General features: G+C 44.1%; 1 protein-coding gene across 1 annotated transcript; it reads right to left on the bottom strand.

Moving 5' to 3' along the window:
• Positions 1–392: 392 nt before the first annotated feature.
• Positions 393–3,611, bottom strand: LOC123411311 (AUGMIN subunit 2-like). The gene is made up of 6 exons (XM_045104241.1): positions 3,324–3,611; positions 2,653–2,763; positions 1,830–1,934; positions 1,582–1,650; positions 1,183–1,296; positions 393–951 (listed from the first exon to the last, which is right to left on the bottom strand). Exons 1-6 carry the CDS (start codon positions 3,417–3,419, stop codon positions 652–654), a joined length of 795 nt encoding a protein of 264 aa, XP_044960176.1. The 5' UTR covers positions 3,420–3,611; the 3' UTR covers positions 393–651.
• Positions 3,612–12,192: the final 8,581 nt, after the last annotated feature.

The following is a 12,192-nucleotide window of genomic DNA, read 5'->3' as shown; positions in this document are numbered from 1 at the left end:
AGATTCCAAAAGTTTCCCTTCTATTTTGTATAAACTATAGTGCATATGTTGTATGTACAGGGGATAGGCTACAGGCCAGCCTCTTATAGGCGTCACAGGTGAAAGATATATACTCTATTAAACAAAGGTAATAAGCGGTATGGTTATGCCTGGACCTGGAGCGATATAGACCGTTGGATAAGTGAAGAACTGAACGCCTCTTCCGTCAAATTATTATCTTTGCCGGACAACATAATGATCTTTTTACCATGCAACACACTACTACTATACTCCCTCCTGAAAAAGTTTATAACTCAAACTCATGTATCTAACATCAAATTAATGTTAGATACATCCATTTGAGGGACAAGCTTTTTCGGACTAAGGAAGTATTGTTTTGGAAGATGTTCACGTAAGATCAATGATAGGACTTAGATGTACAGTACTTATCTCACATCTAGATGTGTTTTAGCAAAACCTTATGTGGAACATAATGTTATTTCACAACAAACTTGGATATTAACCTATTGGCATGTTACTTAGATACGAACTTCCATAACAACTTTTGCCAGCGACCAGAAGAAACCACACAGAATAAAATCGAAGGCAAGCCTCGGTGATCCTATTTATACAGAATGCAAACAGGTGGGTATTAGCTTGGTGGGCTGTGACCTACAGGTCCCTGTTAATGGAGGATGGCCATGACAGCCTCCTCTGGTTCATACCGTCGAGTCCATCGCTTTCAGGGTTTACGTCGTCCACTTGCTTCCAGCTATTGAGCATTGAGCCCTCTCTCCACTGAGGTGGCGTTAAGAACTTCGAATCAGCACTGGAGCCACCTGGGGTCACTGCCAGAGAAGAAGGACCAACACGTAGTGTTTGAAGAGTAGAAAAGGATTCCCTCATCGCAGACATGGCCTCGAAGAACCGGGTGCAGGATGCAAGCGCAGCAGGTATCGGTCGTAGCATTTCCTTCACAGAGATAAAAGATAGCCATTAAGCCTATGTGACAAGAAAGAGCTGCCATAATACAATGCAGTCAGAATGCACAAAATCATTCTATACTGACACGATAAATCATTTAACATCTCTGGATTTGACAGTGGTAGCATTAATATTTGCATCTGTAGTGGAAGGTGTGTGCGGAGGATAAATTCGCTATAGCTCCTAATTTAATTACCAGAAGGAGTATTTTCAACTTACACCCCATACAGCAGGCGACTCTCTGAAGTTTTGACTCCACTGGAAATCTCCAACTGATGCTGTCAATGCTCCATAGTCACTTGCCGCCTTCAGAAGTAGCTCCGAGAATTGTTTCTGAGGAGAAGCAAGTACAGTGAGTAGCAAATATTGTGTTTCGCCCAAGAAACCACACGTTCCTTTGTACAGAAATCACCCAAGTTAATTTAAAAAAAATCACCCAAGCAGATGCAGCTAAGATTCTCCTCCATATACCAATACATCGTAAAGAAGGCCAAGAATCAAAAACTGGATGTAGGTTTCTACTTGATACACCATTTTTAGTTTGCATGTGTAAGTTCATGAATGAATTAATGATATATTTTCTACAAAAACTGAAATCAGAAGGATCAAAAACCCGACCTGGTACTCAGCTTCAACAGGAATGCAATCAAGCGAGTAAGGTTGCTGCAGACGGGCAATAATGCGGTCCTGATAGAAAAGAGTTGTTATTTTGATACCCAGATCTTGTAATTGGTCGATTTATATGGTATATGAAGCAGCCAACAGCACAGGCAGAACTTTCTTCACACAATAACCTGAGTAACAGGTGGTCCCAAGAAAGAAAGAAATCAAGTAAAACAAAATTAGTGATTTCTGACTTCCAGTACCTTGTTTTGAATAACATCTTTCAAAATAGCAGTAATTCTGGCCAAGGATTCACACTTCTTTTCCATTTCACTAACATGAGTCAAATGAGCAATGTTTTTATCATCCTGCGATAATCAAAAGTTCATCAGTATGATCAACGAAGATAACTGACACAAATCAAAAACCCAGAAAACTGAATACACCAGCATTTGGAGATGATATATAGCGAAGTTTACAGGTGAAATCCAAATTGGGCACTTGCTATTTTTCTTGTAATAACATTTAATAGGGCGTAAACAGTTTACAGTTTTATACATCACCAGTTAAAAGCTTTTGCACATTTAGTCATTTAGAGCGGAGACTTGGGCACTGTAATTCATTTTTCAAACATCAAAACCTAGGTAAAGGAAGTGTGAGCATCTATCAGATTCATAGACAGATATAAAATTATTATTTTCATTTAAGAAGAAAAAAATGATCCATGTTATTAATATGCTTTGATAGCAAAGACATATTCACCATAATAGTCGAAGTGGACATATTGATATAAGCAAACGTATCTCCAAAATGCTCTTATTCTCCATGATGTTCTCATTTCTATCTAGAATACGAATAACCTCGCAGGAATTTCATAATTTTGCCACCACTGTAACAGAATGAAAATGATATTCACTACAACGAAAGAAACTGATGAAATATAAAAGCATTGATCTAAAGTCAAAGTAATATCGTGTAGTAAGGGATCTGAAAAGGTAACCAACAAACGGAAACTGAATAACCATTGGCATGACATAGAATTGGTATAAACATACCAACAGTAGCAACTAGTCCTCAACCCATTACCTTTCTGCCTTGTAGCTCAACTTGCAAATTGGCAATGTTCCGCTGCACGACAGTCAGCTCCCTTAATACCCTGACCAGGTCATCACTTTTGTCCGAGGTGTTCTGACCTTCCTGCAATGGTAAGTGACAACAAAAAAGTTTAAAGAATTAAGGAGCACACATGACCATATTCTGCGAGATAAAAAAGAGCTGCCATTTCATCACCATCACTACTAGTGACATACAGCACTGTAAATCAAGAACTAGACATCATAACAAAAACAGAGGGGGCATAGCAATCTTACAGCTAACATTTTTTAGATGGGTTACAACTAGCTCCAAGATAGATAGGTTTCATTAGGTAAAGAACCCTACAGGTTTATAGTCACCAAACTTAGGAGGGGATAATTCCCCATAGATGTTCCTCTCAGGACAGCATAGATGCTCCCCATACAACTTCCCTGAACCTACACGCCTAGCCTGTTCAAACCATGCAGAGAATGCAAAATAGGGTTCGAAACCTACATTTCACAATCCCCGGCGACGACTTACCGGGAACGGGGCCCTACAATTACCCGAAAGGAACAAGAATTCGACCGGGAGATTCGGATCTCGCGACACGGCGGCGGAAGAAACGAAATTGACAGGAGCAGGATTTGGGGGGGACAGAAGTAAACCGAGATGGGGGTAACCTGCGCGGGAGGGGCCGGGAAGCCGAGGTCCCCGGCGATGGCGAGCGCCTCTGCCATACCACCGAGCCGCTTCGCCGGCTTCTGCGCCGCCGCCATGGCCTCGACCGGTTGTTGGGGGAGTTGGTGCGCGTAGCGATTTCGCCTCGCCGGCCGGTTGAGCGTTTGCTGCAAGTCGAGTACGGAGTACTAACGTTTCTGAACCGAATTTCCTCCAAATGTCAAAATGCTGCTGAGCTTCTATGCTCTTCAGCCTTCAAAGCATCTACAGCAGGACCCGTCACTGACAAGTTATAAAAAATCGATTCGGACGGACCTTTTAAACGGATTTCAAACGTTTAGACTCGTACGCATTTCTTATATCCAACCTAAATATGAAATAGATATATGGACGCCGAGGCGTGTCTGTCACGCCGGATCCGGCCTACGCTGACCCACATATATTTCTTCTCACGTATTCGCCGGACCAAACCCTAGCCACTTTACTTCACTTCCCTTCGCTCCCCTTTGCCACCCGAGTTCACCTCCGGCGATCTCTGGCCTTCTCCGATATGGTTGGCAGCGGATTTGACTCTGGTCGGTCTAGATCCGTCGATCGGGGTGCCATCCGTGCAGGTTGGAGGAGGCAATGGTCGTCCGCATTGCACTCCGTCGCTGCCGGGAGGACAGCGCTCCGCCGATGGCAGGATATGTCTGGCGCGACTCTACAACGTCGGCTCAATGGACAATCGAATCCTCTGGAGATGGATCATTGCGGTCTTGGCAACCTTCAAATCTCTCCTTCCCCATCATCTGTCAAGTGAAGTACGAGTCCCACTGGGAGCGGTGTGCGCCAAGGTCTGACTCGCCGCCGACATGGCAACGGCGGAGGCGGTTGATGTGGCAGCGCGAGCGGGCGCGGAGGAGAAAGCCATCCGCGCCCGCATTGTAAAGAAATGGCAGCGAAGGAACACGCATGCTCTCGCCCAAGAGCAGAACCGGGCGGTCCGTGAAATGGTCGGGCTGCTTCCAAAGGAGGATAAGGACGGTGAAGACAGCTCCAAAAAGGAGCATATCTGGCTCGATCCGTACTGTGTCTTCGATCAGTACTTTCGCAAGAAGGACGTCAATGGCGTCGGGAAGGACAAGGGTAGCTGGAGATGGTATTCTCCACCATAGCCCGAACATGCCAAATTTTGATAGTCCGATGACAAGTTGTATGTAGTAGTCGGATGATGTGTATGCATCGCTCATGCAGTTCCATGAGTTTAGAAGTATTTAAGGTATGCTATTGTGAGAAGAAAAATATGGGGCATGACCGGACAATGCCCGAGGATGCGTGAATCCGCGGGCGTTTGAGGAGCTAAATTTTTCTACTCTAGATATATACCGTCCGTCTAGTCTGCTAATATTAGCAAAATAGTTATTCTGCCAATATTTCTTAACCTCCTCAAGAAGCTAAAAGGACTGCACTACTAGCAAAAGTACACTGCAATGTCAGTAAAAAAAACTATATGTGTTACTTTGGTACTGTTTTCGCTCCAATTTCTAGTCCGTTTATCGGAACAAGACGTGTAATATATCGCTAGAAAGCTATGGATTATGCGCAACTTTGTTATATTGAACACTTTTCAAGATTCCTCGTCTTTTAAAAGCAGTTTTGAAAACGATGGGCGCTGATGAGTGTCAGCGAGCGTATTTTTGTTTTTTTTAACCGCTTGTCGAAATGAAGCAAATGATATGACGTTGAAAATATTTCGTCAAGCGCAATTTTTTCATATAGAACACACTATCTAATTCTTTACGGTTTAAGAGTAGTTTTAAATTTACCGAAACGCAGAATTCTGTTTTTCAAATTTTACGAAATTTTTGGTATAGTTTTCGCTGCAGTTTTTTAACCGTTTGTCGGAACAAGGCGTGCGATACTGCATTGGAAAGCTATGGAATAGACGCAACTTTAATATGTTGGACATTTGTTGAGATTCCTCATGGGTTTAAATTAATTTTAAAAACGGTGCGCCAGCTCACGATTGGCAGCGAGCGTAGTTTAGTGAATTTTTCCAAATCACTCGTCGGAGTGATGCAAATGATACATCGTTGGAAAGATATTGACGATGCACAACTTTTTCATGTAGAACTCTCTCTCTTATTTCGAGCGGTTTAAGAGCGGTTTTTAAAATTACCGAGATGCGGACAATCTATTTTTCACGACATCAAAATCGGTGCGTGAACCACATCAGACAGAAGAACGCACTCCTTCACATTGCTTGCAAGGCCTATATGTGATGTTGTATTACCGGTGGGCCCCGAGATACCTCTCCGTCACACGGAGTGACAAATCTCAGTCTTGATCCATGCTAACTCAACGGACACCTTCGGAGATGCGTGTAGAGTACCTTTATAGTCAGCCAGTAACGTTGCGATGTTTGATACACACAAGACATTCCTCCTGTGTCAGTGAGTTACATGATCTCATGGTCATAGGAATGAATACTTGACATGCAGAAAACGATAGCAACAAAATGACACGATCATATGCTACGTTCATAGTTTGGGTCTTGTCCATCACATCATTCTCCTAATGACATGATCCCGTCATCAAGTGACAACACTTGTCTATGTCTAGGAAACCTTGACCATCCTTGATCAACACACTAGTCAACTAGAGACTCACTAGGGACACAGTTCTGTCTATATATCCACACATGCATTTATGTTTCCATTCAATACAGTTATAGCATGGATAATAAACGATTATCTTGAAACATGAAATATAATAATAATTATTTTATTTTTGTCTCTAGGGCATATTTCCAACAGTCACCCACTTGCACTAGAGTCAATAATCTAGTCTCACATCTTCATGTGATTTACAATGTAATGAATCTAACACCCATACAGTTCTGGTGTTGATCATGCTTCGCTCGTGGTAGAGTTTTAGTCAGCGGATCTGCAACATTCAGATCCTTGTGCACTTTGCAAATATTTATGTCCTCTCCTTCGGCATAGTCGCGGATGACGTTGAAGCGTCGTTTGATGTGTCTGGTCCTCTTGTGAAACCTTGGTTCCTTCGCTAGAGCAATGGCACGAGTGTTGTCACAAAACAGAGTTATTGGATTTAGTGTGCTTGGCACAACTCCAAGATCTACCATGAACTGCTTCATCCAGACACCCTCCTTAGCCGCCTCCGAGGCTGCTATGTACTCCGCTTCGCATGTAGAATCGGCTATGACGCTTTGCTTAGAACTGCACCAGCTTACCGCACCACCATTAAGAACATATACGTATCCGGTTTGTGACTTAGAGCCATCTGGATCAGTGTCAAAGCTTGCATCGAGGTAACCCTTTAAGACGAGCTCTTCGTCACCCCCATAAACGAGAAACATTTCCTTAGTCCTTTTTCACGTACTTCAGAATATTCTTGACCGCCGCCGAGTGTTTCACTCCTGGATCACTTTGAAACCTGCGTGCCATACTTATGGCCAGGCTGACATCCGGTCTTGTGCACAACATTGCATACATGATAGACCCTATGGCTGAAGCATAGGGGACGACACTCATCTTTTCTCTATCTTCTGCAGTTACTGGACACTGATTCTTACTCAACTTTATACCTTGTAACACAGGCAAGAACCCCTTCTTGGATTGTTCCATTTTGAACTTCTTCAAAACTTTATCAAGGTATGTGCTTTGTGAAAGTCCTATTAGGCGCCTCGATCTGTCTCTATAGATCTTAATGACTAATATGTAAGCAGCTTCTCCTAGGTCTTTCATTGAAAAACTTTTGTTCAAGTAATCCTTTACGCTCTCAAAAACTCCACATTGTTTCCAATCAGCAATATGTCATCCACATATAATATTAGAAACGCTACAGAGCTCCCAGTCACTTTCTTGTAAATACGAGCTTCTCCTACATTTTGTATAAACCCAAACGCCTTGATCACCTCATCAAAGCGCTTATTCCAACTCTGAGATGCTTGCACCAGTCCATAAATGGATCGCTGGAGCTTGCATACTTTGTCAGCATTCTCTGGATCAACAAAACCTTCGGGTTGTATCATATACAACTCTTCTTTAAGAAACCCGTTAAGGAACGCCGTTTTGACATCCATCTACCAGATTTCATAATCGAAAAATGCAGCTATTGCTAACATGATTTGGATGGACTTAAGCATCGCTACGGGTAAGAATGTCTCATCGTAGTCAACTCCTTGAACTTGTGAAAAACCTTTTGCCACAAGTCGAGATTTATAAACGGTCACATTACCGTCTGCGTCCGTCTTCTTCTTAAATATCCATTTGTTCTGAATAGCCTTATGACCTTTAGGTAATACTTCCAAAGTCCACACTTTGTTTTCATACATAGATCCTATCTCGGATTTCATGGCCTATAACCATTTGTTGGAACTTGGGCCCACCATTGCTTCTCCATAACTCGCAGGCTCAGTGTTTTCTAACAACATGATAGACAAGACAGGATTCCCATACCACTCGGGAGTAGTACGTGCTCTTGTTGACCTGCGAGGTCCGACAGTAACTTGATCTGAAGCTTCATGATCATCATCATTAGCTTCCTCTTGAAGCGGTGTTGCCTCGACATAAATTTCTTTCTGCCCTGCGCCACCATCTTGTTGAAGCAAAGGTTCTGTAACCTCATCAAGTTATATCTTCCTCCCACTCAATTCTTTTGAGAGAAACTCTTTCTCAAGAAAAGATTCATTCTTAGCGACAAACACTTTGCCCTCGGATCTGAGATAGAAGGTATACCCTGTTGGGAAACGTCGCATGGAAAACAAAAAATTTCCTACGCGCACGAAGACCTATCATGGTGATGTCCATCTACGAGAGGGGATTTCCGATCTACGTACCCTTGTAGATCGCACAGCAGAAGCGTTAGTGAACGCGGTTGATGTAGTGGAACGTCTTCACGTCCCTCGATCCGCCCCGCGAACCGTCCCACGAACCGTCCCGCGATCCGTCCCACGATCTAGTGCCGAACGGACGGCACCTCCGCGTTCAGCACACGTACAGCTCGACGATGATCTCGGCCTTCTTGATCCAGCAAGAGAGACGGAGAGGTAGATGAGTTCTCCGGCAGCGTGACGGCGCTCCGGAGGTTGGTGGTGATCTGATCTCGGCAGGGCTCCGCCCGAGCTCCGCAGAAACACGATCTAGAGGAAAAACCGTGGAGGTATGTGGTCGGGCTGCCGTGGAAAAGTCGTCTCAAATCAGCCCTAATACCTCTGTATATATAGGTGGGAGGGGAGGGGCCTTGCCTTGAGGCTCAAGGAGCCCCAAGGGGGTCGGCCGAGCCAAAGGGGGAAGTCCTCCCCTTCCAAACCGAATCCAACTAGGTTTGGAAGGTTTTTCTCTTTGATTTCTTAACCTTTGGCGCATAAGGCCTTTTCGGGCTGTCCCATCAGCCCACCAAGGGCTGGTGCGCCACCCCCAAGGCCTATGGGCTTCCCCGGGGTGGGTTCCCCCCCCCCCCCCCCCCGGTGAACACCCGGAACCCATTCGTCATTCCCGGTACATTCCCGGTAACTCCGAAAACCTTCCGGTAATCAAATGAGGTCATCCTATATATCAATCTTCGTTTCCGGACCATTCCGGAAACCCTCGTGACGTCTGTGATCTCATCCGGGACTCCGAACAACATTCGGTAACCAACCATATAACTCAAATACGCATAAAACAACGTCGAATCTTAAGTGTGCAGACCCTGCGGGTTCGAGAACTATGCAGACATGACCCGAGTGACTCCTCGGTCAATATCCAATAGCGGGACCTAGATGCCCATATTGGATCCCACATATTCTACGAAGATCTTATCATTTGAACCTCAGTGCCAAGGATTCATATAATCCCGTATGTCATTCCCTTTGTCCTTCGGTATGTTACTTGCCCGAGATTCGATCGTCAGTATCCGCATACCTATTTCAATCTCGTTTACCCGCAAGTCTCTTTACTCGTTCCGTAATACAAGATCCCGCAACTTACACTAAGTCACGTTGCTTGCAAGGCTTGTGTGTGATGTTGTATTATCGAGTGGGCCCCGAGATACCTCTCCGTCACACGGAGTGACAAATCCCAGTCTCGATCCATACTAACTCAACGAACACCTTCGGATATACCTGTAGAGCATCTTTATAGTCACCCAGTTACGTTGCGACGTTTGATACACACAAAGCATTCCTCTGGTGTCAGTGAGTTATATGATCTCATGGTCATAGGAACAAATACTTGACACGCAGAAAACAGTAGCAACAAAATGACACGATCAACATGCTACGTCTATTAGTTTGGGTCTAGTCCATCACGTGATTCTCCTAAAGACGTGATCCAGTTATCAAGCAACAACACCCTGTACATAATCAGAAGACCCTGACTATCTTTGATCAACTGGCTAGCCAACTAGAGGCTTGCTAGGGACAGTGTTTTCTCTATGTATCCACACATGTATAAGTCTTCATTCAATACAATTATAGCATGGATAATAAACGATTATCTTGATACAGGAATTATAATAATAACTATATTTATTATTGCCTCTAGGGCATAATTCCAACAGTCTCCCACTTGCACTAGAGTCAATAATCTAGCCCTCACATCATCATGCGAATTACATTGTAATAAATCTAACACCCATACAGTTCTGGTGTTGATCATGCTTTGCCCATGGAAGAGGTTTAGTCAACGGGTCTGCTACATTCAGATCCGTGTGCACTTTGCATATATTTGCGTCCTCCCCTTTGACGTAGTCGCGGATGAGGTTGAAGCGTCGTTTGATGTGTCTGGTCTTCTTGTGAAACCGTGGTTCCTTTGCAAAGGCAATGGCACCCGTGTTGTCACAGAACAAGGTTATTGGATTCAGTGTGCTTGGCACCACTCCAAGATCCGTCATGAACTGCTTCATCCAGACACCCTCCTTAGCCGCCTCCGAGGCAGCCATGTACTCCGCTTCACATGTAGAATCTGCTACGACGCTTTGCTTGGAACTACACCAGCTTACCGCACCCCCATTAAGAATAAATACCTATCCGGTTTGCGACTTAGAGTCGTTTGGATCTGTGTCAAAGCTTGCATCGACGTAACCCTTTACGGCGAGCTCTTCGTCACCTCCATACACGAGAAACATCTCCTTAGTCCTTTTCAGGTACTTCAAGATATTCTTGACCGCCATCCAGTGATCCACTCCTGGATTACTCTGGAACATGCCTGCCATATTTATGGCCAGGCTAATGTCTGGTCTGGTGCACAACATTGCATACATGATAGAACCTATGGCTGAAGCATAGGGGACGGTGCTCATATGCTCTCTATCCTTATCAGTTGCTGGACACTGAGTCTTACTCAATCTCGTACCTTGTAAAACCGGCAAGAACCCTTTCTTGGACTGTTCCATTTTGAACCTCTTCAAAACTTTATCAAGGTATGTGCTTTGTGAAAGTCCTATCAGGCGTTTTGATCTATCCCTGTAGATCTTAATGCCAAGAATGTAAGCAGCTTCTCCTAGGTCCTTCATAGAGAAACTTTTATTCAAGTAGTCCTTTATGCTCTCCAAAAACTCTACGTTGTTTCCAATCATCAACATGTCATCCACATATAATATTAGAAACGCCACAGAGCTCCCACTCACTTTCTTGTAAATACAAGATTCTCCAACCACTTGTATAAACCCAAATGCTTTGATCACCTCATCAAAACGTTTGTTCCAACTCCGAGATGCTTGCACCAGTCCATAAATGGATCGCTGGAGCTTGCATACCTTGTTAGCATTCTTAGGATCGACAAAACCTTCGGGTTGCATCATATACAACTCTTCCTTAAGGAAACTGTTAAGGAACGCCGTTTTGACATCCATCTGCCAGATTTCATAATCGAAAAATGCAGCTATTGCTAACATGATTGTGACGGACTTAAGCATCGCTACGGGTGAGAATGTCTCATCGTAGTCAACTCCTTGAACTTGTGAAAAACCCTTTGCCACAAGTCGAGCTTTATAAACGGTCACATTGCCGTCAGCGTCTGTCTTCTTCTTAAAGATCCATTTGTTCTGAATAGCCTTGCGGCCCTCAGGTAGTACTTCCAAAGTCCACACTTTGTTTTCATACATGGATCCTATCTCGGACTTCATGGCCTCTAGCCATTTGTTGGAATCTGGGCCCACCATTGCTTCTTCATAATTTGCAGGTTCATTGTTGTCTAACAACATGATTGACAAAACGGGATTACCGTACCACTCTAGAGCAGCACGTGGTCTCGTCGACCTGCGTGGTTTGATAGGAACTTGAACCGGAGTTTCATGATCATCATCATTAACTTCCTCCTCAACCGGCGCCGTAATGACAGGGGTTTCCCCTTGCCCTGCGCCACCATCCAGAGGGATGAGAGGTTCGACAACCTCCTCAAGTTCTATTTTCCTCCCACTCAATTCTCTCGAGAGAAACTCCTTCTCGAGAAAAGCTCCGTTTTTAGCAATAAACACTTTGCCCTCGGATTTGAGATAGAAGGTGTACCCAGCTGTCTCTTTTGGGGAACCTATGAAGATGCACTTTTTCGCTTTGGGTTCCAGCTTTTCAGGCTGAAGCTTTTTGACATAAGCATCACATCCCCAAACTTTAAGAAACGACAACTTTGGCCTTTTGCCATACCACAGTTCGTATGGTGTCGTCTCAACGGATTTTGATGGTGTCCTATTTAAAGTGAATGCAGCTGTGTCTAATGCATAACCCCAAAACGATAACGACAAATCGGTAAGAGACATCATAGATCGCACCATCTCTAATAAAGTACGATTACGACGTTCGGACACACCATTACGCTGTGGTGTTCCAGGCGGTGTCAACTGTGAAACAATTCCACATTGTCTTAAGTGAGCACCAAACTCGAA

Source organism: Hordeum vulgare, chromosome 7H (assembly GCF_904849725.1).
Source record: "Hordeum vulgare subsp. vulgare chromosome 7H, MorexV3_pseudomolecules_assembly, whole genome shotgun sequence".
NCBI classification, from domain to species: Eukaryota; Viridiplantae; Streptophyta; class Magnoliopsida; order Poales; family Poaceae; genus Hordeum; species Hordeum vulgare.
This window is presented reverse-complemented; position numbering and strand designations above follow the sequence as displayed.

Bases quoted from the DNA above. Each gene is read 5' to 3' on its own strand.
- LOC123411311 (XM_045104241.1), bottom strand. From the start codon at position 3,419: ATGGCGGCGGCGCAGAAGCCGGCGAAGCGGCTCGGTGGTATGGCAGAG. The intron at 1,935-2,652 runs GTAATGGGTTGA...TGATTATCGCAG, and splicing joins TTGAGCTACAAGGCAGAAAG to GATGATAAAAACATTGCTCA. The intron at 1,651-1,829 runs GTACTGGAAGTC...CTTTTCTATCAG, and splicing joins AAGATGTTATTCAAAACAAG to GACCGCATTATTGCCCGTCT.